Raw genomic sequence first — 27584 nt, 5'->3', positions numbered from 1 at the left:
TGAAAGGACAGCTAGTATTATTTTCTTTATCCTAATGTTAGCCTGGTGCTTTTCTTTCATGAATACTTATCATCAGAGAGGATAAATGTGATGCTATTCAGTTCTGTGTGCACAAGTCAAGCATATAGCTCACAGCAAGCATTTCTTATCCTGTGGCTTTCAGTGAGAGAAGCTACCTAGGCATTGTGGAGTAATTTCCATCCCAGAATGCAATCATTTTTCATACAGTGGAATGATGAAATTCAAATCCCACTTCCTATTGTGATAATATAACAAAAGATGCATTCTTGCTAAGAGTTAGATGAGATGATCAATACTACTTGTGTCTTTAAGTATGGAGCTAAAGAGCCCAGATGCAATTACCAGTTAACTGTTTTCTGGTTCTATTTAAAGATCAAAAATATGCCTAACAGCATCTCTAAAGCTCACTGATATATACTTTGTAACATGCTTGTTGTGCAGACAGAAATGTAAAAGTCCGGGGTGGTCCGTAGCGTAGTGGGTTACACAGGCGCCATGTATAGAGGCTACAGTCCTCGCTGCGGTGGAGCCGGGTTCGAATCCGGCCTGAGCTCCCTTTACCGCATGTCCTCCCCTCTGTCACCCCCTTTCTATCTGTCTCTCGCTTTCAATAAAGCATGTAAAATGCCCAAAAACATAATCTTTAAAAAAGAAATGTAAAAGTCCACAGCTACGTTAGCAGCTCTGTGAAGCTATAGGCACAGTGACGTTGTATGCTATGTGTCAGCATGTAATACACTCACAGTGACAATGTTAACGTATTTCAGTGGATTTTATCTTATATGATTTCATGTGACAAATAAATACATTTAAACATTCTGATATTTAGCAGGCAAAATGCTAACTATGTTCAAGAGTCTTAATTTAGCGTGTGAGCATGCTAATTAGCAATAAACACAAAGTTCAGCAATTGGAAATGGATCCATGTCTTGATAAAGCAGTTCATCAATCTGAAGTAATGCTGTACTGTCCATGTTTTTTAGCTTTGAACAGAGCCAGGCTAACTGTTTCCCCCTGCGTATAGTCTTTATGCTAAGCTAATCTAAGCTAACACAGCAGGCCCCAGCTCTGTAACTACAGACAAAGGAGTGGTGTCAGTCTCTTGGAGAGATTTCAAACTATTCCTTCGATAATATCTCCTAAATAACATCTTTACAATAACGTATGATGCCCTGCTGTCTCTCACTGTACTTCATGCTGCATCCTTACACTTCTCTACAAGCCAAGACTTTCCCTCTTTCTCTTTTTTCTCTCCTTCTCTTCTCTGACGCAGCTCTTTCGCTCAGCCTCAGGGGTTGAACCACTAATTTTAGCTTGGCAAAGAGGCAAAGACACAGATGGGACTCTTCTTGTTAATCTCATTTGCAAGTCAAAATTATTTCTCTGTTCCTCCCCTGTGTTTTTCCTCCTCATTCCTCCTGTATTTCCACCTTGATCTTCTCTCTCCCTCTCCACTCTGTAGCTATTCAGCACATGCCTTTTGTCTGGCACCAATTGTAAAAAAAAACACACGGAGAACGCCATGAAACGCAGCTCTCATACTGTGCCGAGGTCAATGTGTGTGTATGTGTGTGTGTGTGTGTGTGTGAAGGGGCCTCAGTGGGCTGCGATTAACACAGTCAGATGGAAAAGCAGGCAGCCCCAACACTGGAGGCCACACACACACACACACACACACACACACACAAATACACTTTGCGATTGCCTCTCATTAAGAACATCAACAGCTGCTGGACAAGCGCTTGATTACATTTGGATTAGACTATTAGTGTAACACAGGATTAGAGACTGAGTTGTTGCCTTGTTCACTGTAATGATCTCACTTACATCCTCAGACAAACACTCATCAGTCACCACTGTTAAAGGAAGATTTGACCCCAAAACACTTTTAAAAATGGTGATCAACCTTATCTTTTTTGGGTAATTTGGTTGACTGGTGTACTCTCTATTTCATGTACAAAACTGGCAAAAATCAAAGATTATCTGCACACTGGATTATATTATATCTTTTAAACCTTATAAGACTGAACACATATACATATATTGCTTGATAAAAACTAGTGATTCCCTGTCTTTTTGATTTCACCCCTTAACACTTAAAGGGTGACCACTTCACAGACTGATCTTTCTTCTGATATTGTTTTATTTGAATAATATTGACTGTAAGTTTTTTCTGATTTCCTGTTGGGACTTTTTTATGATCAACATTTTTTTATTGTCTTTTGAACTAAGCAAAAATATATGACAGATAACAAATGACAAGATAAAGATTGAGGAACAAGACACATGGGATAAGAAAGAAAAAGAAGAAAAGAAAAAAATCAATGGACACTGAATCATTAAGTTAGGAGATATAGCATGTAAAGAAATAAATCATTGGTAGATGTGTAGGTTATTAAGTGACCCATGTCACAAATCTAGATGGATCTTAGGGATTTGAGCTAGTATTCTATACGTACAAATTTCAGGGTCCTCTAATGAAGGAGATGTAATTTTCCCATTTCACGTGATATTCCTCCTAATTTCTTATAGTTTTGTTGCTTAATCAAATGTATCCTGACTACTGGGTTGGGAACCAGGGGACGTTGATGCAGTATGTTGATCTTCTCTGCTGTTTCTTTTACTCAATCTGCACATAATCATAGACTGTGCATCCGCATATCCTTCTGAATCTCAAACCTTTACTGTGCAAACCTTAAAAGTGCAGCCACAAGTCCTGTCACTGATACATGCACAATAAACAGCTGCATAACTAGCAGCTAAATGCACACTCTGGCGGTGGCAGGTTGATGAAATAGAACTCAGTTCCTTGTGGAATATGGTGAATATTTATGAATGGATTTTATCAAAAAGAGGAAGAATAGCCGTGGGGGGATTTCTGCTTACATCAGTTGTTTTTCTTGAATGAGCATTGATGATGAATTCTGCATATAATGAACTCTTTCCTTCTTCTCTCCCTCTCTCTCCCTCGCAGTGAGCAGAGTATCTGCCAGGCGCGGGCCTCGGTCATGGTCTATGATGACACCAGTAAGAAGTGGGTGCCCATCAAGCCTGGACAGCAGGGATTCAGCCGCATCAACATCTACCACAACACTGCCAACAACACCTTCAGAGTGGTGGGCGTCAAACTGCAGGACCAGCAGGTAACACTCAGCAGATGATGACATGTTGCCGGGAGACAAGTTTAGATACGGGGTTAGTTTCAGCCATTTAGTCACAAGAGAGACAGATTTCATCGTTCTGTGGGAAGATTGCAACATACGGAACATTCAGGCTATTTTGGGTTGTGATTGTGAGTTTAAAGACAGAGTCGCTGTGAGTTTAATAGGAGAAAATAGTGTGTTTTTAAACAGAAACAGGTGCCTGTGTGAACTGAAGAAGCCTTATACCCTATCTTGGTCATAGTCTGTATGTGCATTAACTCTAGTGCTTTATTAATTAGGTATAATTTAGTGTTTGATAATCCTTCTAAGAACTTCTCCCCCTCTGTCCGTCTCTAAAGGCAAGGTCTCATTAGCACCCTTACATTCCCCAGAAATGTTGGAGTGACACACATTTTATGAGGAAAATATAATGAAAACAAACCAGAAATTTCCTTATCGGAAGGAGCAGATTATGAGCGATAGGTCCCTGGGCACAGACGCACAAAAAGCCCCACCACCTCTCTAATGAGACTGAAAAACAAGACATGCTAACTTGGTTGTTGTTTTGTGTCTCTTCGGTCTTTTTGTGTCTCTTAGCAGTCATTTCATGTTTCTCTGTGATCATTTTGAGTCTCCTCCTGGTTGGTAAAGGTGTCTTTCATTGACATTTTGTAAGTGAAGGCCAGACGGCCCCCTGACACTTTAGTCCCCCGTGCTTGTGCCCTGTAGGTCCATTCAGTAATCCATCCATGATCATCGGGATAGTGTAAACTGACTTAAAGGAATAGTTCGGAATTTTGGACATAGGACCTCATTTCCAAGTTAGCCGGTGTGATATAGGTCGGTGGAGACCGTTTTCAGCACATTTTATGCAGTCCTTATAGTTGCACAAGTCACTGTTGCTAAACTGGTGTTGAGCTAAAATTATTCTATCAACACAGACATGTACATCGATAGTCCGATGTTATAATGCATTTGTCTCGGGTGTTCTGCGGAGCAGGTAAAGCTGTTTTTAGTGACAGGCTGGATGTTACTATTGACGTGCGCTAGCTCAACACTAGTTTAGCAACAGTGACTTGTGCAACTATAAGGACTGCATAAAATGTGCTGAAAACGGTCTCCACCGACCTATATCACACCGGCTAAGTTGGAAATGAGGTCCTATGTCCAAAATTCCGAACTATTCCTTTAAAGAGAGCACATTTTCTCTCTTGCTTCAAAAAGTTGGGCACACAGCCACCATGCATGAGAAGAAATTACCAAGCTTGAGCTGATGTCCATGAGTCACTGTGGCAAAAATAATGACCAACAGTATATTTCAAGAATGTGTTTGTTCCAAATTAAAGCTAATGACTGGTGAAAAATTCAAAAGCTGTTACAGTCTGTCCTGAATGTGTTTCTTCTGTCTTAACAGTGGATCCAGTGACAAAACACAAATCATTAAAGCCTTTCAGACACGGAGCAATCCATTCTCTGGCATTTAAAGATCTTTCTCTGTCAGCAGCATAACAGAGTTATAAGAATAGTGTTGTAATATGTTGTGTTATATTTGCCTCTCCAGCCTGCTATCTGTAGATTCATATCATTCCTTCGATAAAGGAGACGAATGAGTTTAAAGATAAATTCTCCACAGTGTAAAATGAGTTTTTCTTTAGTAAACTTCTCCTCTTCCTCCTCCCTCACAGGTGGTTATCAACTACTCCATAGTGAAGGGCCTCAAATACAACCAGGCCACCCCAACCTTCCACCAGTGGCGGGACGCCAGGCAGGTCTATGGCCTCAACTTCGCCAGCAAGGAGGAGGCCACCACCTTCTCCAACGCCATGCTCTTTGCCCTTAATGTCCTCAGCGCTCAGGATGGAGGTGTGTTTCCTTCACTGTAACTTCCTGACTGTCAGCTTCCCATCAGATTGTGTTAGCAGAGTTAAAGGAACACTCCACCGTTTTTTCATATTAAAACATGTTATTCGGTCAAGTAAGACGAGTTGATACAGACCTCTTGCGTATCAATGCGTGCACTCAATCGTCCTGGCGCGCGGCGCCACTTGGCTAGCACTTAGCTTAGCCCAGTTCATTCATTAGGATCCAAACAGATGGACAGTTAGAAGCAGTTGGGAGCACTTCGACTCGGCGCAGTAATATCATCACTCCTGAAAAATCTTCTCCCCTCAGGAGTGATGATATTACTGCGCCGAGTCGAAGTGCTCCCAAGTGCTATTCCGCCATACATTATAGTTATCCTTTTTATCCGCTTAGAAAAGCGCCACGTTTTATTTTGTGTCGCCATACTTGGTCGTTTAACTACTCGTGTAGCTGTATTTAAATAGGGAAAACGTGGAGGACTTTGGTCGCTTCTAACTGTCCATCTGTTTGGATCCTAATGAATGAACTGGGCTAAGCTAAGTGCTAGCCAAGTGGCGCCGCACGCCAGGGCGATTGAGTGCACGCATTGAGACGCAAGAGGTCTGTATCAACTCGTCTTACTTGACCGAATAACATGTTTTAATATGAAAAAACGGTGGAGTGTTCCTTTAACTTAACAGCTCCAGATTAAAGTGGCAAGATAAGCAACACCGAACAAGAACAATCAGAGTGAAACACTGAGATTAGCTGTCTCTGTGTCATCATGACATCGACCACTTGCAGCTGTGTCTGATGGCCCTTTTATTCGACACGCCCACAATCAATCAATGCCGGAACGCAAAATACATGACCAATAAACAATACACAAAAACATCACGTTTGCCCATCATACATGAAAAACAAAACAAATAGCATTTAATAAGTGAGAGCATTAACTCAACACCCCCACTTGCTCTCACATTATTACTTCAAGCCAAAACATAAATGCATCTGCCACACACACATTTTCAGTTTTCTCCAAACATAAACATGGCAAACTTCTTTAATTTAGATTTTGTTGCAGGTTTGGTCATCAGATCTGCAACCATCTGGTCAGTAGGACAATACTCCAAGTATATTTTGCCATTGTTCACTGTGGATCGGATAAAGTGGTACTTTATGTCCACATGCTTACACCTCTGTCTACTGACAGGATTTTTGGCCAACGCAATCGTACCTTGGTTGTCCTCATATACCTTAGGTAATGCATACTGGTATTCATCTATGCCATTTAGAAACTGTGCAAGGTACAGACACTCCTGGGTGGTAGCTGCCAGTGCAATATACTCTACTATAGGATTCTAGATCTCACATATGGCAAGCTAAAAAAACAGCTTGAACTGAACTGAACAGAGATTTGGAAAAGTCTGTTTCAGCAGATGAAATGCTTGGCACTGTATTATTGAAGGTAATTGTTTAAAGTGGTCTGTATCATAACAGTAAAAACCTGTCTTTACCACTTATCTCCAGAGATGGCACACACTCTAATGCTGTAGTTTAAAAATCTAGCCAAATATTAATATGGCACATATTAATAATGCAACAGAAATCCAGAGTGCAGCATGAAGCCGTTCACAGTGATTTAGACTGCTGGTGTTCTGTCACACAACTTGTCTTACACTGTAGTTAACCCTTCCCTAACTCTCTCTGACATGTGGGGCAGCGGTTTTTAGTTTGTCATCAACAAATACATTTAAAATCATATCATAATAACACAGAGCAACTAAGGTTGTGCAACTCTGTCAATTAAATCAAGATGCAGAAGTGGAAGTGTGTGTGGCACTGACAGTCAGTGGCAGAGCTTCTTCACAGCATAATGTAAAAGAAGAAAGAGCGCCAAAAACAAATACAATTACAGAGAAAACTAGAAAAAGTGCATTCAGATCACCTCCAAGTGTCTCTTCTTCTAATCTCCCAAACAAACAAAAGTTGAATCTCACTCCATTGTCCCTGTCAGCTCAGGTCGGCAGTGAAGATAACAAAAGTAGGGATTTATTCATCTCACACCGTACCTTACTTTAGGTGATTGTAATTAATTAATATGCGGCAGTTCAAAAAGAGGCCAAACTTTTCTATGAATGTCATTCCTTGACCCACAATAAAGGCTAAACAAATATGGCCTGCAGCAGACCAGGCTTGTTTTTAGACTAGCTGCAGAAACAATGACCCCTACTGACCGGTTAAGAGAAATAAAGAGTCGGCGGCCAGTGACTGTATGAAACAGAGCAGTAATCAAAGTCGATGTTTTTTTTTAATTGTGACTCATTGTAAGAGGTCCTTAAACATAAATGTGTGAGAGATTAGCTGCAGACTGAAAGACACAATGAAATGAAACAATGAAACTACACTTGTAAACTGCATTTCCCATGTTGCATTTCCCAGGTTGCATTACAAAGCAGAGATGTGCTGTTTCTAACATAGACTTAACTTCTGTCAAATATTTGCACTGATGAGAAGGCTTAGCTAAAGCTTAGCTTCACTGAGGTAGCAGTAGTAGTATATAGTTATTTAGTCTAATAGATTACGTTTTTCTTCGTAATTTTACAATATGGAATGTTATGAGAAAATGTGGATATTCCCAATGGCCTTTATGTATTTCCTGCAATAACATTACATTATCTGTGTGGTAGCTTACTTAACTGTTAGACTCAGAGGCTTCCAGACATGTTGCTAGAAAGAATTGACTAGAAACGGTATCCTCACGATGTAACTGTTTGAATGCCAAACATCTTGTGTACACAATTCCCCATCACGTATTTACAAGTTCCATTTGATGGCAGAAACAACTTGTAGAAAGGTCAGAGAGTTGTCAGTCTTACATGCCCCCACAGAGAGTCTAATTAGGCAAAATAAGTGACTGTGTTTAAAGTTTTCTGGTGAGTTCCCAGCTTCAGTCTTAAACTAAGCAGTAAATCTTTAATATTATAGCTAGAGCAGCTTCATTTTGGCACCTAGTCCCCTCTACTTGGCACTTTAGAAAATAAGTTATGCCATCCTCAGCATATAATAACTGAATGCAGATGCTGAACCAATCAAATCTAAGGATGACTACAACCTTTTAATCTGAGATCCTTTTTGCAGTTGTGAATACACATTAAAAACAGGCGAGCTTGTTCTCTTGAGCTCTGTGTGTGCTTGCTTTAGTGTGTCTGTGTTTTGTGTGTGAAAAAGCAAGACGGACAAATCTTTTTTTTTTAAACATATATTTTTTGTTTTTTGTGTCAATATAACAACATCCAACAGCCAAAACTTCACAAACATATGGCAACAATGAAAACAATAATTATTGATATATGAATATCAATAATACTGAAAACGACCCAAAACAATTGAATAATTAAATAAATGTAGATAACAACAAAATAAATAACAAAAACAAATAAATAAAATGAAAAAAATAAAAAAAATAAACTGTGGTGAATATTCTAACTGTAGGTTACATTCCCAACAACAAATTAGATATTTTTCATTATCTTATTGTCCCACCGCCTCCTCCTAGACAGACAAATCTTAATTGGGGAGAGATAGAATAAGAGAGTGAGAGACAGAGTGAGTATCACAGCCTGCCAGTCATTACTGGAGCAGCAGCAGCAGCAGCAGCAGCAGTGTGTCTCCCCCTGCAGTCCCCTCCAGCCTCTTAATTAGAATGAGTCATTGAGAAGACCTCCCCTGGGTCCCGTGCTAGAGAGCAGATCTTTTCATCTGCCTAATAACACGGGACGGGGAACAAAGAGGCTCGAGTGACAGCAGCCAAACACAAGAACACAAATACAGGAGAGGAAGATACACACAGTCGACAGATAGAGACTGATAGCCTTAATGTTAGCAGCTAGCCACGATACAGCTGCATAAAGAGATGCAATCTGTTTATACGGGGGTACCAACACACACACACACACACACACTGTGCAGAAGAAATGTGAATAGCAGCTTTCCATGTGTGTATGTATGAATGAGAGAGAGAAAGGGGCAGTTAATCCATGTTAATTTCATTTTTTACTCTCGTACAAAAGATCTAATTTCAGCACATCTGTGTGTTCAGTGATTTTATAAAATACATTCACGCCTCGTAAAGCAAAGATAAGGATGATGTGGGATTCTCCTCCATTCAAAGCAGGGCTGCCTGCCCCCTCTAGTGGTAAGAAGGTCACAACCTGACCTTTAGTCCTCGGGATTGTTCACACACTGGAGCACAGAGTAAACACTGTGGCAGAAGCACTGTAATGGGCAGTAAATGTAGCACAACACTAGTGTTTGAGGTCATCCCCATGCTTATATTCATAATGGGTTAGTGAGGAAGACACTTCCTGTCACCTGTAAGTGTGAAAAGATCAGAAGTAAAGGTTAATTCTGCTCCAGTTATCATATAATGAGTAATGTTTGTTCGTCAACAGATGAAAATAACAGATTTCAGTTTGATGATTAAAGAGAGTTTTTTTTCAATTGGTTTGTATGAAGTACTACTGAGTTGATTACCTAGAAAATAATTTAAAAAAAGGATAAAAGAAGGTACATTAAGATTAAATCAAAAAGAGAAAAATGAGACAGAGAGAAAACCAGAATCCTTTGAAAAAAACAGTGATTTTACCTTGCAGAACATGGGAGTTACTGGTCTACTGCTGCCTGGATCCGTTAGTCAGTTTGTGTTATTGTGTGACTTTGGTGTTTTAAATGGTTAGTTCAGATTCACCAAATTCACACAATAACACAAACAACCTTCACTAAATCCAAACTATCCCTTTACTCAATTAGTCAACTTAATTGACTAATTGAGTAAATATGCAAAATAAGTACTGGGAACAGCTTTGCAAGTGTGAACTGTGTGAGCTTTTTGGTTGTTAAAGAGGTTGAGTAGCCATTTCAATATGATAACTCATTTTTTGTATTTCTGTATGTACGAGGCTCATTCTGAAGCAGACATACGTGAGGATCCGCTCGCTGTAATATTGTAATTTCTGTGGTAGTGAGTGGCATGAGGCTGCGCAGCCTACAGACAAACCCGACCTTTTGAAACATTAACCAGAGATGCTCGCTGCGCTGCTGCTGCCTGGAGGTGTGGGTTACAAGAAGATGACAGGCGATACTGTGGCTGGGAGGAGGAGGAGGAGGAGGAGGAGGGGAGAAAGGGCGGCAGGCAGGTGAGGAGAGAGCGGTAGAGAGGGAGGTGATGGAGGGGGAGGAAAGGCAGCAGAGCGAGAGAGATGGTGAGCGGGGAGTGGGTCTGTCAGTGCCTGTGTGTCTGCTACAGCCGCTTCCTCTTCTTCAGCATGTCATGTAGGTACTAAAGCTTGGTGTGGGAATGAACTTAAGCATGACAATTATTGTTTCAAGTTTGTGTGTGTCTGTGTGTGTTTGCAATGTGTTTTTTATTTTATTTTGCAGTGTATTTTTATTAACTTGTCTTACAAGCAAACATACAGAAGACAGGACCAGACAAAACGACAAAACAACAACAACAAGCTGGGAATACCAATACAAAAATCAAAGACCCAAACAAAATAATCAGCTCCAGGAAAATGTGACAGGTACAATATGCAGTACAGAGCGAAATACAATGGGTGCTAAAGAAAGAAAGAAAACACATAAAAAAATACAGTTTTTTATACAAATGCTCTTGTTAGTATAGCAGAAATATTTACATGAGTATAGTCAAGAAATGGTTTCCATATTCTTTCAAAGGCATTTGTTTTGGAGTGAAGAAGGCAGGTAAGAAAGTCCAGAGGTATGTATTCCATTATAGTTCTATGCCATCCCACCACTGAGGGGGGCTTATCTGAGATCCAGTGCTGAAGAATATTTTTCCTGGCACAAAATGTCATAACATTATACAATTTTTTCTGATATGTATCAGTCACACGATTACTGGGAAGACCCAGAAGGAAGGAAACCGGGTTAAGTTCAAACTTTTGTTGTTGTGCCATAGTCACTCTTTTTACAACACATAGTATAAATTAGACTTCTCATTTTCTCTCCTGTGTCATCCTGCTCTACCTCAGTAAAAGCAGAAGTACATTTTTGAAAACCAACTTGAGTAGCAATAAGAAAGGGCCATTTAAAGTTATTGACCCATCGGAGCAGAAAGAGCATTGCTTCCCTGATCTTTATGACACACTGTAGAAAAGGTGTGTCTAAAAACAAAATAAAAACACTAAATCTGAGGGAAATGATCTTGCTGCATGGACAGATAATTTCATTTGACAAGATTTCTTGAATTAAGATTCTTAAATCTAGAAATAAGCATGTTGAACACTTAAAATTAGAAATTAACTCTTAAAACAAGATAAATTATCTAACACTTCTAAGTCTATGTTTGTTTGAATCTTTTTTATCTCTAATTTGCAGTATAGCCATAATTGTAAAAAAAAAAAAAAAATGGAACTTAAAACATAAAGTGCAAAAATGTTTATAAACGTTCAATGATTCACTGTTGGTAAGCCTCTGATTCTAATTGAGAGATGACAGCATTCATAAACGATAAATGACACTACTTGAGTAAAAACACAAAATGCATGTAAACAGTTCTCTCAGACTTTCAATAACAGAAAGAGGCGGAGCAACAGTACAGAATAGTTACAGCAACAGTTTGGTATATCTTGTGTTCAAACACGTGTGTTAAATCCTATAGATTCTGCTGTCGGCAGTTTATGCTGTATGTTTATTCCTGAAATAATTAAACTGACACTTGATAAATCAATTTTTTTTTACTAAGTAATTTATTGAGCAGAAACACCATTCCAATTACAAAATTCAATCATTACATATATTTGTAATGCTGCTTTTGAACTTTTGGGCTTCTGCCCATTTATCACTACCTTTTGAACTAATAGTGCCTGCCCATTTTATTGGTTATAATATCAGATTTTAATTGGTGTCAGTCAATGCAAATGGACTCTCAAATTTGACTTTGGCCTTGTAACTAAATAGACTGTAACTAAGTAATAAATGTCAAGTTTTGCTCCAAATTACAGACACACAAAACAGTGTTTGACCTGATGCCAAACAGACAGAACCAATGTATATGTTCTGTGGGTTTAAAAAGGCCACCAGAACTGAGAATAATGTCAGAGGGTGGGGGTTCCCATTCTCTGATTAACAAATGCAGATACACATGCTGCATGCACGTCCCTTCAGATGGTGAAAGCTTGATTCATTGGCTGCAAAAAAGTTTCTATTCCAGCATTGGCAACGACTGCCTGCACTGCAAAACAACACAAAAAAGCAAGACGGACTTAATAAATGCAATAACACATGTCGATATCGACAAAGTGTTTCAGAGATTGAGAGAAAATGTTGCTAATTGTTTTGCCTGCTGCTAACCGTAGCTAATAACCAAAGGCTTGTGGCATAAGCTGCAGCTGAGTAGAAGCCTAAACCATCTCTGAAACACTTCAACAATATTGACACATTTGTACTGAATGATGCATATGCCAATACTCGTCTATTACAGTGGTTCTCCACCTTTTTGAGTCACGACCCCCAATTTAACATGCATGTTGTCCGCGACCCCCGCTCACTGAACAGAATCTCACACGCACAGTTCAGATCATACAAACTCAGTTGATACGACGAATTTTGGACGAATAATGAAGCAGAGAACAACTAAAACATCTCCCTGTCTGTGCTACTTCCGGATTTGTCAGAGAAAAAAAACAAAATTGCCAAAAAATTACATAAAATTAAGCAAAAAAGGACTCAAATTGACTACAAAATGACCAAAAATGACCTCAAAAAGACACAAATTGATCAAAAAAGGCACAAAATGGCCCTAAAAAGACACAAACTGACTACAAAATAATCAAAAAAAGACACAAAATGACCATAAAAGACACAAAATGACAAAAAAAGACACAAATTGATCAAAAAAGACACAAAATGGCCAAAAAAAGACACAAACTGACTACAAAATAATCAAAAAAAGACACAAAATGACCAAAAAAGACACAAAATGACAAAAAAAGACACAAAATGATCAAAAAAAGACACAAAAATGACCAAAAAAAGACACAAAATGACCAAAAAAAGACATTAAATGACCAAAAAGACTAAAACACGTGAACACTTTAACACAGTGGAGACAGAGCTGACTTCCAAAATGATTTGGCGACCCCCAGAAATCATCTCGCGACCCCAATTGGGGTCTGGACCCCAAGGTTGAGAACAGCTGGTCTATTAGAAGAGGCTTATAAGAGAGGCTGGAGCTGCAGGAGGAACGCTGGATGCTATTTTTCTCCAGAAAACTGCCTACCTCAGCTTAAATATAGAGATGAATCAGGTAAACATTACAGTATTTGCAGGCCTGTGTGTAGGAGAGAAACAAAGTTGTAAGTTGTTAGTGTGTGTGTGTGGATGAGGTATCTGATAGTAGGTGTGAGTCAGGTCTTTTGTCGTCCTGTGTTATTTTGGGGCTTCTGTTACTTGATCAATGGCAGCCATTAGTCGGCTCGCCAGAGAGTCACTCCCATTAGAGATGAGTGCAGTGGAGAGCATCGTCAGTGAGTACTGACCCTGAAAAGAGCTGTAAACGTGTTACGTAAGGGACACCTCTCTGCAGACAGTCGGGGTCAGGGTGTTTGGATGTGACCCAACTGGAGTACACTCTGATTTGTTGTGGTTTTTATGTACACATTGACAACAACCTTCCCATCAGTGCTTGCTAGTAAAGCTATCATAAATCAACAAAGTCCTGACACTGCAAGGTTTCTCCTCTGTTCCCATAACTTTTAACAGACTTCTCAATTTTAAAAAGAGGCCGGTGCCAAACCATAAATGTGAGCGTAAATTCTGAGCCTCTCCTCTGAAGTTGTCCTCAGGAGGAACAATGAAGATTAAGAGGAGTTCAGCGATGAGAAAAGTTTCACTGAAAACTGATGATTCACTCTGATTTGATTGTAATCCCCGAGTTGACGTCCTTTTGTCCTCATCTTATCATGTCTTCAATTAATTACATTCCCTATCTCGCTCTCCATCTGCAGATCTCACTTACGGTGTTAAACGGATTACATCCGAGTGCCTTGTAGCTCAAATCGCATCATAAGCAAGAGGGGGAGATAGCAGAGGGAGTCACAAACCTTTGATATGAAGCCTCCTCATCTCTCATTTCTTTACATCTAGAAACTGAATTCTAACACAAAACTGCCCGAGATGATGTTGATAAAAGCAGCAGGGATGCACCATCTTTGAGACATGATGAAAAAATCCTCAAAATTTGAGAAGATCTCTCTTTTCTTTTAGCATTGACCCCAAAAGCAGATGTTACAGAAGCTGCAGTTTCAATGACAATGTTGTCAATGACTCCGCAACCGCAGACTTTGCAGAATTCCCTCTGTTTCCAATTTGTGACGGGCCGCTTCGAGAGAGCAGCTCAAACACACTCCAGACGTCGCTCTGGTTTTACTTTTCATCACACTTAACCCACAGCAAGTTGCATTTTAACACAGAATTATACTCATGGGTCTCTGGGTGGTTTTTGAGTGTGTTTCTGTGTGTGAGGTAGGTATATTGTTCTCAGACAGTATTGAAATGAAATGGAGCATCATGCATCAGTAATGGAGCATTGTGGGTAACAGGAGTAAACACATGAGAGCAGGGCCACGCAGCTCTCTGTTACTGTTATATTCTGATCACCCTCACTGTACTGTAAGTGGATAAATCAATTAATGTTAATTTACCTAGAATGAGGATTTAATATGCTTTTTATTACACATCTCCATTACAGAGAAAAGAACGTAATGATCAACTGCTAATTAATCCCTCGTCATCTGGTCATTAATTGTCTTGACTGGCACTAATTGCAATTAACGTTACAATGCTTGTAATAGATTATTAAGGTCGGCTTCACTTTATCTGAGCTTCTTCTTCTCTCTTTCTGTTTTCATTTGCGTCTGCAGGTCCAGCTGTCCAGCGCCAAGTCCAGAATGGACCAACTTCAGATGAGATAGAAGCTCAGAGAGCGAGGTAAACTTTTTAAACGGAACTTAACAGTGAAATGGTTCAACAAAACGGGAAAATGTGTAAAAACCCTAAAACTTGGAGTAAAACACAGACCTAATAATGGTTCAGTGTTTTTGTCTGTTTCTTTGTGGTCATTTTGTGTCTGTTGCTCTATGTCACTTTATAATTGTTTAGATTTTTTGTTATTTTTTGTCCATAGTTGTTTTGCCATATTTGTAGTTTTGTGTCTCTTTGTGGTCATTTTGAGTATTATTGTACTTCTGTCTCTCTGTGGGTCTCTTTGCAGCTGTTTTGCATGTCTTTGTAGTTGTTTTGGTCCCTTTTTTCTGTCTCTTTTTAGGAATTTTGACACTTCGTGGTCACTACATCTTTGTTGTGGTTGGTGTGGGTCTCTTCTTGTGTTATTTTATTTTGACTGTGTATTCTTATCTATTATCATTGCCCTTGTTTCTTGCTTTTTAAAATTTTTATTTTATTGCTATGTAAAGCACTTTGTAAAAGTGTTTTAAAAAGGTGCTATATAAATAAATATGCATTATTATTATTATTATTATTATTATTATTATATTGTGTCAGGTAGGCCTGTTCAGTCATGCATCCATGCCAGTATGTCATGACTAGTGACCCCTTTGACATACACAGCCATTTGATCCATTGTTAATCTAAATTATATCTAAATATCAATTATATAACCTATAAATATTGACAAAATAAGCAACATTTAACATTGAAATGTGTAGAAAAACACTTTTAGTAAAGATATTAATGCTGAAATTTAATTAAATCAGATTTGATTGAAAAAAGTCGAGCAACCAATACAAACAACCCCACAACTGTCATCTAATTTTAAATAGCATGTTGCTCATTAATTAGACAGAACTCTGTAATGTGGCATCACCTTTTTTCAACAAAACCACACCCCACAGGCAAAAACACAATACAAAAAATATAACCCAAACTGTGGCAAAAAATTCTGTTTCATGTTGGATCCCATCGCTCATAACAAGAAGCCGGCTGAGAGTCTTTAAATAAAAGAGGAGCACATGCAGGAGAGCTACAAAAGACTGGATTTTTTGAAAAAAGATAAAAGATTCTCAGCTATTTTTAGAGCGTCCCAGCAGTGATGTGACATTCACTTCCTGCTCCCAAAACGTTTTCCACTGAGACTTATTGTGTATTTGAGCAGGTGAGATGGCTCGTTCCAAACATTTAACTGAATTATCTCCAAACCAGTGGCTGAACTTCAATTGAACTCAGCCCAGGCGGCTATAGTGGATGGGATTATGATAGTGAGTGCTCCCCATGTGTCTGCCAACCTGTCACACAGAATGAGAATTTTAACTGAGATACACAGACTGCAGGCGGCCCTTAATGACTTTTATTCCAATTGTCTTTCATCCCTCTCTAATACCCTCCGTCTCCCTCTCAATTTGCATTACTGTAACTGTGAGATAAAGAAATGTATAAACAAAAAAGGGCAAAAACACAAGATGCTCTTTTTTTTCCCGAATCACAGTGGCAGATTGAATAATCCAGAATAATGGATGAGCAGTGTTGGAATGATGCTTGAGGCAGTTTCCATGACTTACTAAGCGGCCTGCATTTCTTCCACTGTGGCTACGATTCCTCTCTCCCCCTCAGAGACAGACTCAGGCACAACTAGGTCTTTGTTGCTGTTTTTAAACCTTTCCCAGCTCTGCCTATTGGTTCATCCAAATGCCAAATGCCAGGGCTTAAGAGAACAAATATGATGGGAGTTACAGCGCTCTCTGATCCCATGTCTGCTAAACTGAACCTCTGGCACAAAGGATTACGTCTGTGATTGTGAGGGGAGATTGTGTGCTTATGTGTGTTTCCGGTTTGTGCGTCGGGGGACGCAAATTAATTTCACTGAGCTCTCTCCAGCGGCAGCGGGGCAGTACTGCTCAGCAGCTCTGCTCCTGCTGCTGTCACGTCGGAGAGAGGTTGCTGTCTCAGCACTTCTGCTCTCCAACACACAGCTGGAAAATTCCACTTCCTCCCCACGAGCTGTCTCTTTTCTCTCTCTCCTGAGTCGTGACACACATATGCTTCTCACATCAAAGACGGAGATGTGAGGGACGATGGGATGTTTTGATGGGAGCCGGGAGGACGGGCACTTGTAAGGTGGGGAGGGGAGATGGACGGAGATGTAGAAGACAGTGATGTGAGTTTGGACAGACAAGGCCGACGTTTATTTCATTCTGTAGGGGAAACTGTGCAGCAATGCCAAAAAGTTATTTGAACTAGACAAGTAGATGACAAGTCTTGTAAAGGCTACATGCTACACAAATCACAGCTGTCAGTGTGAAGGCAGCAACAGGGAAAGTCGCCCCGTCTGGACGTCATGGAAACTAAAGTTTAGGACCAAATTTAGCAAATGACAAGACAAAAACGTTTCAGAGAAAAAAAAAGATTTGGTAACACTTTCTATGAAGACTACATCTATAGTGCATTATGAGCGCATTCATAGTGAATTATAATGCTCATTATAATCAATCATAATGCATTATGACTGCACTCATAAACACATATAAAGCTTCATGATGCACTATATCAACAGTTTTAAATATAGCTTATAATGACTTATAAATCCAAGTGTCTTATGAGTGCTCTTGACTGGTTATAAACTACAGGCTGACTGATGAGGCTTATAATACATTACAACTACTCATACCCCTCTATACACACACCTCAACAATCAATTGTTATAAGGACTCATAGGATGCCATAAGTATAAATAAATGATCAATGTATGCTTTAAGTAACCAGTCAAGAGCACTCATAAGACACTTGGATTTATAAGTCATTATAAGCTATATTTGTAACTGTTGATATAGTGCATCATGAAGCTTTATATGTGTTTATGAATGCAGTCATAATGCATTATGATTGATTATAATGAGCATTATAATTCACTATGAATGCGCTCATAATGCACTATAGATGTAGTCTTCATAGAAAGTGTTACCAAAGATTTTTATTTATTTTCAAATCATTTTTTGGACCTAAGCATGAAAGAGGTGTACTCCAAACACATCATCAAGTTCGGTAATAACATGTTTCCTTCATCATGATTAAAAGCCGCACTAATCACTATTTTTATGTTAAGATTGATCAAGTAAATATGTGTTACATGAAGGGGATCGCTCTGTGATGAACACACAGAGACACACATCTCTCTACGTAGTGTTTTAGCATCTGTCAGTGTTTTGGTTTTTACAACCTGCAGCTTTCATCTTTTGGATTGGTTTCACCACTTTCATCCACCTCATTCCCAGCAGCTGTTTCAGCAAAAAAGCTCTGATAAAACCACAAAACGTTACCTGCCCAACAACAAACAGCTAGCTTTTGAACACACGTTAGCCACACATTTAGCCAATAATAAGCCAGTTATTTTTGTCTGGTTGGAACCAGAGATAATAGAAGAGTGAATATTAGATAAACATGACTCTAAGTGAATGCTAATGTTGCTGCATATCTGCTGGATGTGTGAATTGACAATTGTTTGCTAACATGTTGGCCACATCAACTTTAGTTGCTACGGCTAACAGTGTGAGGATATTTGTGGACAATAAAAAAATAGTTAAAACCGCTTTAAATAATCATAATTATATGTATCGGAATGAAGCTCATATATTTGATGTGTTTGATTTATTTTTTTCAATAATCTTTTTCTGGAAGGGACATTAGGTGTATAGAAATATACAAATATAATGCAATTTAAATTATTCAACTAATTTATCACATTTACATAAATAAAAAAATGTAAGTGTAAATTAATACAATAATAAGTAAGTATATATGTGTATGCATTCATCATAATAATAATAATGATAATAAAATAAATCCCCTAAATACAAATTGTAAATAAAATTGGTTGGAGAACTTCAAATACTCAATGCTCCAAACAAGATGCATTCAGTCACCTTATATTATGTTTGACTTGTGCTTTTTATTATTTTATCTCTTTTTTTTATACTGCTGTATCTTATTTTATTCTATTTATATTTTTATTTCTATTTCCCTGTTTTAATTGACTGTTTTTACTGTTTTCAATTGTGTCTTGCTGTTTTTAATGTTTATGTAAAGCACTTTGAATTACCTTGTGTTGAATTGTGCTATACAAATAAACTTGCCTTGCCTTGCCTATAAGTACCACACTCGGGGTACAAAGCATCATGTACAAATGAACAAGTGAACTGATTACACTGTTACATACATTTTAGCAACTGAAGAAAAAGCCCTCCCATATACCATTAGTATAGTAGTCATTACACAAATACATAACATCTAGTAAATTAAAACATATAATACAAATGATACAGGTGGTCTCAAGCACAATTAGGAAGCAGCTGCTTGTCAAAATAAGATAACATGGGTAGAATAACATTTCTGTGCTGATCTTCATGAGCATAAATTTATTTAAAGTAAAGAACACAGCTCTAATGAACACATAAGAAGAAGAAAAATGTAATTTTACTGCTTTATCTATATAGTCTGTATACTGTATTTGAAAATGAAATGGTTCTATATTTAGTGCTGACGGGTCACAGCTTGTGCACAACAGAGCCTGCAGTAATTATCGGGTTGGACGCCTTTTTTAGGTTACTTGTCACTTTTATTTGGACCTGCTGATGTTTGAAGTTGGATGCAGGAAGGATTTTCTCTGGCTGCTGCTGTGAGACGGCTGGCTGCACCTTTCCTGTAGGATAGTAAAGTGACAGAATCACAGATAACATGTGACATTTGCTATATAAAGTGACCGGCTGTGTTTTCTACATGCACCTTTAGGCAGATGATTGAGCAGCAGCAGCAAATGCAGGCACACATGGAGCGGGAGCGACGGTCGTCCAACTCAGGTAAAGAACACACGTTAACCCATTGACACCTGAAACGCCTGTAAAACCTCTGGGCGATTTTAAAATAAGCCCCTAAAACCTGAAGTTTTTCTGGAAATTCAACAGAAGTGTCAACGCTTCTACTAAATAATAGATTTTTCAGCCTTTGTAGCAGATAGAAATGAAATTCAAAAAGTATTTGAGAGCTTATACAAATACTACAAAACGACATATCCGCTTTCCAGGCTTCAATGGGTTAACTGAAGTGCGTATGATAAAATGATGTGTAATGTTTACTTATTAGCACAAATAATTACATAGCTATAAGCACACAGATTGAGTTTTCCCATCTTTCCCTCCAGGTTCTCCTTTCCAAGGCCACCCTGCTGTGCTCTCCGTGGCCCCCCCAGTAATACCTCCTCCAATGAACATGGGTGGCCCTCCTCCCCCTCCCCCACCGCCGGGACCTCCACCACCTTCAGCAGGGGCACCCCCACCTCCTCTCCCACCTCCACTTCCCATGGGTGGAGGGTTTCACGCGGACGAACCCCCCGCCCACACGGGTCTCGCCGCTATGATCGCTGGAGCCAAACTGCGCCGCGTTCAAAGAGTGAGACGCCCGTTTATCTCCGTGACTCTGATGTCTCTATCCGACTTCTTCCTGTTATCTCCACCAAACTTGACTGACATGTTTGTCATAGTTGTCTGTTTGTACACATCAGAGAGTAACTCCTCTCCTCTCCTCTCCTCTCCCCAGCCTCAAGACGACAGCTCTTCAAGCGGCAAAAACGATGCCAACCGAACAAGTGGAGGAAGCGGAGGACTGATGGAGGAGATGAACGCTCTGTTGGCGCGAAGGTCAGAGCCATGAGTTGAGAAAACCACAGAATCATTTTGCATCGACATCCTGCAGCTGCATTAATTGATCACTAAAGCCTTTAATCAATGTGTGCTTGGGATTCATTAGTGATTATTATTATAATTACACACGTTAACACTATTGACACTGTATAACATGCTCTGATCTCACTTGAGGCTTCTTCTTCCCCCCCAGAAGGAAAGCAGCCTCAGAGAGGCCCGAGGACAGCCAAAATGTGAGTGAATGGAAAACAGTGATGTTGCAGTAGCTGGTGTTCACTCTGTGATTCACAGAGATAATTAGGATGATGATTGAGGCAGGATTCATGATAATGTTGGTGGTGATTAGAAGAGCATGATAATGATGATTGTTATTTTTATGTATAGTAATTACATTGCGATGGAAACTTAATTGGGGCAATGAGGAAAAAATGTACTAACAGAGAAAATCAGTTAAAAGAAACCTGTGTTGTTTGCATTAATAAACAGCTGTGTCCATGGTGATGATGATGATAATGTTAGTGGAGGTAATGATGCTTATTAATTCTTGTGTCGTCCCATAGGATGACCCAAATTCTCCGTCACCCAGCACCCGGAGTGGACAGAACGCCACAGGTGAGGAAAACTAAGCTAAGCGCTAAACTATGTCTCACCAAATGTGTTATGTAGTTTACATGGTTGGGCATGTTTTATAGTCTCGGAGGAAGTCAAACATATTAACAAATGAACAAATACATCTGACTGAATGTGAAAGGAAGAGCCTTTTACATGTTTTACAGCAGTTTGGTTCTCAGCTGTATCTAGCCTCATTACTACCACGGGAACTCGTGTCATCTTAACCCATAAGAACCCAGACCCAGTTATCCTTAAAGGAAAATTATGGGGTTACACAACAGAACAAGTGGATCATATAGAACACATTAATGATGTTTAAAAAAAAAAAAAAATTCTACCCCTAAATGTCAAAGATCTGTGATGTAACATAAACGGTTACATTGGACGTTTATGTTATTTATATTTATGATATTTCTTATTTTAAAATTTAAAAAAACAACACATTTTCTGCTCACAGAAACACAAATTTGCCTTTTTCTTCTGCATCTCCACAACATATATCAAAATTGTGACATTAATAGCGCTGTTTAACAACAAATTATTTGTCAGATTTGTTTTAAAGTAACAATAAGAATAAATCAATAATAAATAAAAACAAATAACTATTTGCCTTTTTGTTTTCATCTCCGTAACATATACCAACATTGTGACTTTAATTTGCTTAGGAAATATGGTCAGAACAAGTTAAATGCAATAGGATTGCATTGAAGGGCACCCTATTAACGGATCACAATTGTTAAATGGGTTGAAACAAAGTGTTACACGGGTGTCACCATGGGTTCTTATGGGTTAAAGGGACATTTTACCCACCAAAAGAGTCCCTGGTTGGAGGGTAGAAAGCCTGTGGATGAGAACAGTAAACCTTTTTTCTGGTTATTTCTCACAAATAAATAACCATCAACCACTTTTTACTCTCTGCAGTTTCATTCATTACATCCAATAAGCATCAGTATATGTGACTAAATGTCATGGCAATGAGACAAAACTTAAGTTTTTTTTTTTTTTTTGATAAAAAGAGAGATGTTTTTGAGATAATGCTGCAGGCTACACAGTGTGTTTACCCCTGCAACATTCAGAAGCTCTCATCCAATTTTCTGTTGCTTTTATTGGACAAATTTGCCTGATCTTCTCTAGTATTAAGACCGCTACGGAAACACAGACAAGAATGGACTAAAGGAAGCTTTAGCTCCTTCAAAGTTACTAAAATAACCAGGAACTTCTTGGTCACAACGCAGCTGTATCTGTTCTGTACCTCAGTGTACAGTTTGTACGTGTTCTGAGGGGACTGTCATTAGAGGATAGGATTATGACGCCTCTCGATATAATTAGTCTCCTTAAAAATGATATGCAATTATAGATGCAAAAGCCTGACTGACTCAAAGACTGAAGGCAATAGAGAACATACAGAGAGGAATGCATCATATCTGATATGAGGAAATGTCAGTAAATCCCTGCTGGTTTTTCCCTGTTCATGTTTTCTAGATGCTGCAAAGAAGCCGTGGGACCGAGCTAACTCTGCAGACAGGTCAATGGTTTCAAGGTGAGAGCTGGAAGCAGCACAGCTTATTGGATCTGTCTGTGAGGCAGAACAACAGCAGTGAATCTGACAGATTCTGTTGTTTTTTTATCACGCAGGGTACGGCCTGTGGGGGGTGGCAGCGACACAGACTCGTTAGACCTTGATAGAATGAAACAGGTAAAAGAAAATCATTTTTTCCCCCCAAAGTTAATTTGGAATCTGTAATATTTCTACAGTAAATAAAGAAATCATCTTTTTGTTTGTGCTTCATTAGGAAATCTTGGAAGAGGTGTTTCGTGAATTGCACAAAGTGAAGGATGAAATCATTGATGGTAGGTTTCATTTTCTCCTGAAACACTAAAGAGGGATAATTAGTCAACATTTAGGAACACTGTCTCTCTCCTAATTTATGTTAATGAATGTTTAATTGGAAATCTAAGCAGTGGGATGATGGGAGTTGGGTAGTTATGTAGAGTTGTGACCACTAGGTTGCACTAGAGTCCCACAAACCTCAATATGGAAAACTCTAACAGCAAAGCTTAAAGACAAACAGGAGGCGTTTATGTGGAGAAATAGATCATGTATGGCTACACAGATACAAACAATGTAAATAATAAGGTTTATTACATTGTTAGTCAATATTATCATTACTTGGATGAGTAAAAATGTGTTCAACAACTCACCCTAGAGGACACTTTAGCACACTGTGAACAAATTAACGGATATTGTATCCAAATTAATTTACCAAATATAATTACATTTCCCTCTAAATATGCTTCAATTATGTATGTAAGAATTTTATAACGTATGTCCAAAACATCTTGATAATATTGTGACTCCTACCTTATAAAAATAATAAATTGTAGACAAAATATCACATCTACTAGACATATATTTGTACAATACTGTGACAACCTATTCTAATACGAAATAATCTTAATACATACATTTTAAAATATCATAATAATGATAATAAGTTACAAAATAATGCTGATAATTGAACAAGTATTTCATGAGGTACCTTTAAGATATAGATGTTTAAAATATTAAAATAAAAGTGATAATAACATAACAAAATAATTTGAGTTTATCTATTTAAGTACATCTTAATGGTGCCGCAATAGTAAAATAGTACAGTCAAATACAAATAATTATGTTTCAGTTATTTTTTCAGAGAACTTATGATACTTTCTACTTTGTTATTATTATATAAAATTGTGCACTTTTATTATATTAATCAGGTGCAAATGGAAGAATACAAAGTTACCTTTCAGGTGATGACATCACTATGACATATTCAGGGTTATCTTTTTTTTAACTTTGGGAATCTCCCTCCAGAGCTACAGAAGACATTTATAAAAATATATCATAGGTTGGTAGTACTACCTGTGATGACTTTACTGAATGTCATACAGTAAATCAGTGGAGAGCTCCTTTAACTGTCCCTACTGAACACAGTAGAGACAGGAGGTTGAGTGATAACTGTTGTTAAGAACCTGGTCTCACAGAAATCCGTGAAATAGCCACGGATTTCACTTAACTCAAAATCCGTGGAATAGCCACGGAATCGCTGAAATTTCCGTGAAACTGACACGGATTTCGCTACAATGCAAGTTAATGACAGTCGTATCCCGTGGCTATTCCATGGATATTTGTTCCTATTGGTTTGTTCCAAGTCACGTGACTTTCAAGGTCCCAGCGGTCAGAACAAAAAACATGGCGGACAGTTCTCTCATTTTTAGTGAAAAAATCAATATTTTGACTTAGTTTCTGCATAAAAATGGATTTTGATCACATTTCTAGCGAGAAATATATGTTTTATTTTCTAAATATTCACTCAGTGAATGTACATAATCACTTTGTATGTTGGAATAGCCACGGGATATGACTGTCATTAACTTGCATTGTTGCGAAATCCGTGTCAGTTTCACGGAAATTTTAGCGATTCTGTGGCTATTCCACGGATTTTGAGTTAAGCGAAATCCGTGGCTATTTCACGGATTTCTGTGAGACCAGGTTGGTTGTTAACGGGATAACAATGTCCCTATGTTTTCTCTTCTGTCCCTACAGCCATTAGACATGAACTCAGTCGAATTAGCACGACATAATCTTTCAGAGCCACTCCCAAACATGAACCACCTTTTTGAACCATTGCCCCTGCAGCAGCTGCTGCGGCCCTGAGGAGGAGAAAGAAGGAGGAAGAGGAGGAGAAGGCAGGAACGGAGGCCCAAACTGTGACATCTACTCATCCTGTTCAGCTGTGGTGTTGAAGCAACGCGGCAATGTTGCTGTAACACCTCAGACATGTCTGTGTAACATTTGGTTTGTTTGTCTGGACGTGAATGGGGCACACTCTCGCACTGATTCCTCTGATTTCCTCACATTTTCTGTCTGTTTGTTCGCCCACTTTGCCCCTCTGTCCTCGGCCTGAAGGAAAACGGATAAAATGAATTATGATTTTATTTGTTTTTCTTTTTTTTCACACAGGTTTGTTTTAAACATTTTATTATTCTTATTATTATTACTATCATTTTCATTATTATTACTATCATTTTTATGATTGTCAATGTAATGTTGATATGAGTAGTAGTAGTGTAGTGAGTACAATAGTAATAATGAGGAAATGATCATGAGAATATGATAGTAATGATAATGTTGATAATTATAATTGCACATCATTTTATGTAAGCCTTTTGTATTTTATATTATTTGTTTTCATTTGTTTTTGTTTTAGATACAGTTGCAAGCACATCCCAAAAATTTTCTCATTCTCAAACCTGGAACATTTTTTAAAGGTTTTTTATCCTTTACGCCAACACAGTTTTGTGTGGAAACACGACCGAAAAAAACAGGCTCCGACCTGAAACCGAGGGTGGAATTCTTTGGATATTGCAATCTTATAAACAAAAAAATAAATAAATAATACACCAGAGTATTTGTGATCATGTTGTTAATAAAATGTTTATTGGCTGCAAGGATATGGTGAAGTATTGTTCATTTTATTCTCTCCTTTTATGACAAAGTGCTTCCTGGTTTGACAAAAAAAAAAAAGAAACACACTAAGTTTAAAATGAATTGAAATAAAACTGTGAACAATGTCTTGGATAAATGAGGCCGTCTCTTTCCTTTTTTGTTTCTGTGGGTGATATTTTCATTCCTGTCTCACTATATCTTTTTAAAGACCAAAACCTGTGCTAACTGAATATGTGCCATAAATTACAGCTGGTGCAGCACAAAGAAGTGTGAAACATCTGAGCTGCTTCTGTGCAACCGTATTGTGTTATTCAAGTGTTGCACACAATATAAGGCGCTGTTCAAGTGTCATACAAATATATTTGCTAAATAGAGACGAAAGATAAACCCAAAGACTATATTTATTAGTTTATTGGGTATTTAGAAAGTGTTATAAAAAATGGAATTTAATTATAAATTCAATTTCAACCATACGAGTGTGGTGTCTTCCTTTAGGTCCTATTTGATACAGACTCTTTTGGTAACATACGGTATAATTTAAATAAATACACTTTTTAAGCTCCACCAAATCAAAAATCCCTAGGTAGGTGATCATCTTCACAACTTTCCATGTACATACAGTATGTGGCAGGCTGAATGACACATTACAGGCTACGTTGTAAGTAAACACAAGCCTCTAAGAAAATGCATTAGTCCACATAAACCTCAGAAATTACTTTTGGTTTGAGAGAAAAAAATAAATGATTTCCAATGTTAATGTAGAAAAAAAATGGAACTAATGTTAAAGGGGAACGATGGCTTCAAATGCAAAAAAACTGTATAGTTAAGGTTACAGGATTGATAATGAAGGATGAAAATCCTAGTGAACTATTTTCTCTGCTTAAAAAATACTCTGTAGGTGTCTAGTTGTATTAGATTAGCAAAAAAGTCTAAATGAAATAGGTTAAAAGAGACAGTACACATTCCTAAATCAAAAATGCTTTTTCAAATTACTTTTTTGATATTTTTTGATATTACCTGTAGTGTTATTTATTCATCTAGATTGTTTGGTGCAAGTTGCAGAGTATTGAAGCCCTAAATATGTCTGCTTTCTCTTAAATATAATGGGACCATATCACACTCAGCTTGTGGAGCTCAAAGCTCTAAAAATACATTTAAAAATTCAGCAGTTTATCATTTATTTTATAATTTTGGGATCTGGTCACTTATGATAAACATTTAATATTTGGGAAAGAAATATTAAAAAGTATAAGATATAAATTCAATTATTATTAAATTATTACTTAAATAAAATGATGCTTTGATTAATTGCAACGAGTGAAGTTTAATAATAGATTCAGCTTTAAAATGCAGGTATAATAATTGGAATATGTGTTCACTGCATTATGTCAATTACTTGTTAAAAAAAAAAAACATATTCAGAACAAGGTTGTTATAGTTAACGAAAACTAACGAAATAAAGGAAACTTGAATTGAAAAAACATTTTAATTAACTGAAATAAAAATAAAAACTAGAGTTTTAAAAAAACCCGATAAAAAATAACTAAAATTATAGTGACCTTCGTTTCGTCTTTGTCAACTTTTTTCATCTGTAAACCTTTTTGGTTGATATGAAATCCATGTCATCTATTTGGTTTTATGACTTAATAAACTTATTGGGGCTGAGATGGAAAAGACAAAGGAAATGAAGGTAACATTTATTGTGACTTTTTAAAATCTGGCACCCAACAAATACCCCATTAC

General features: G+C 38.0%; 1 protein-coding gene across 2 annotated transcripts in view; it reads left to right on the top strand.

Annotated features, from left to right (window-relative positions):
* Window positions 1-26288, top strand: part of evlb (Enah/Vasp-like b) — a 47854-nt gene extending 21566 nt beyond the window's left edge. Inside the window, exons 2-13 of one of the 2 annotated variants that reach the window (XM_059357018.1) lie at window positions 2996-3164; window positions 4850-5027; window positions 14954-15020; window positions 19830-19897; window positions 20239-20486; window positions 20634-20734; window positions 20934-20970; window positions 21298-21349; window positions 22832-22889; window positions 22985-23045; window positions 23143-23200; window positions 24939-26288. In XM_059357018.1, coding sequence (XP_059213001.1) covers window positions 2996-3164; window positions 4850-5027; window positions 14954-15020; window positions 19830-19897; window positions 20239-20486; window positions 20634-20734; window positions 20934-20970; window positions 21298-21349; window positions 22832-22889; window positions 22985-23045; window positions 23143-23200; window positions 24939-24976 — 1135 coding nt within the window. In that variant the 3' untranslated portion in view covers window positions 24977-26288. Of the gene's footprint in view, window positions 1-2995; window positions 3165-4849; window positions 5028-14953; window positions 15021-19829; window positions 19898-20238; window positions 20487-20633; window positions 20735-20930; window positions 20971-21297; window positions 21350-22831; window positions 22890-22984; window positions 23046-23142; window positions 23201-24938 lie in introns of both variants that reach the window. The other variant, XM_059357017.1, reaches the window with a different exon arrangement.
* Window positions 26289-27584: the final 1296 nt, after the last annotated feature.

Source organism: Centropristis striata, chromosome 18 (genome assembly GCF_030273125.1).
Source record: "Centropristis striata isolate RG_2023a ecotype Rhode Island chromosome 18, C.striata_1.0, whole genome shotgun sequence".
NCBI classification, from domain to species: domain Eukaryota; kingdom Metazoa; phylum Chordata; class Actinopteri; order Perciformes; family Serranidae; genus Centropristis; species Centropristis striata.
This window is presented reverse-complemented; position numbering and strand designations above follow the sequence as displayed.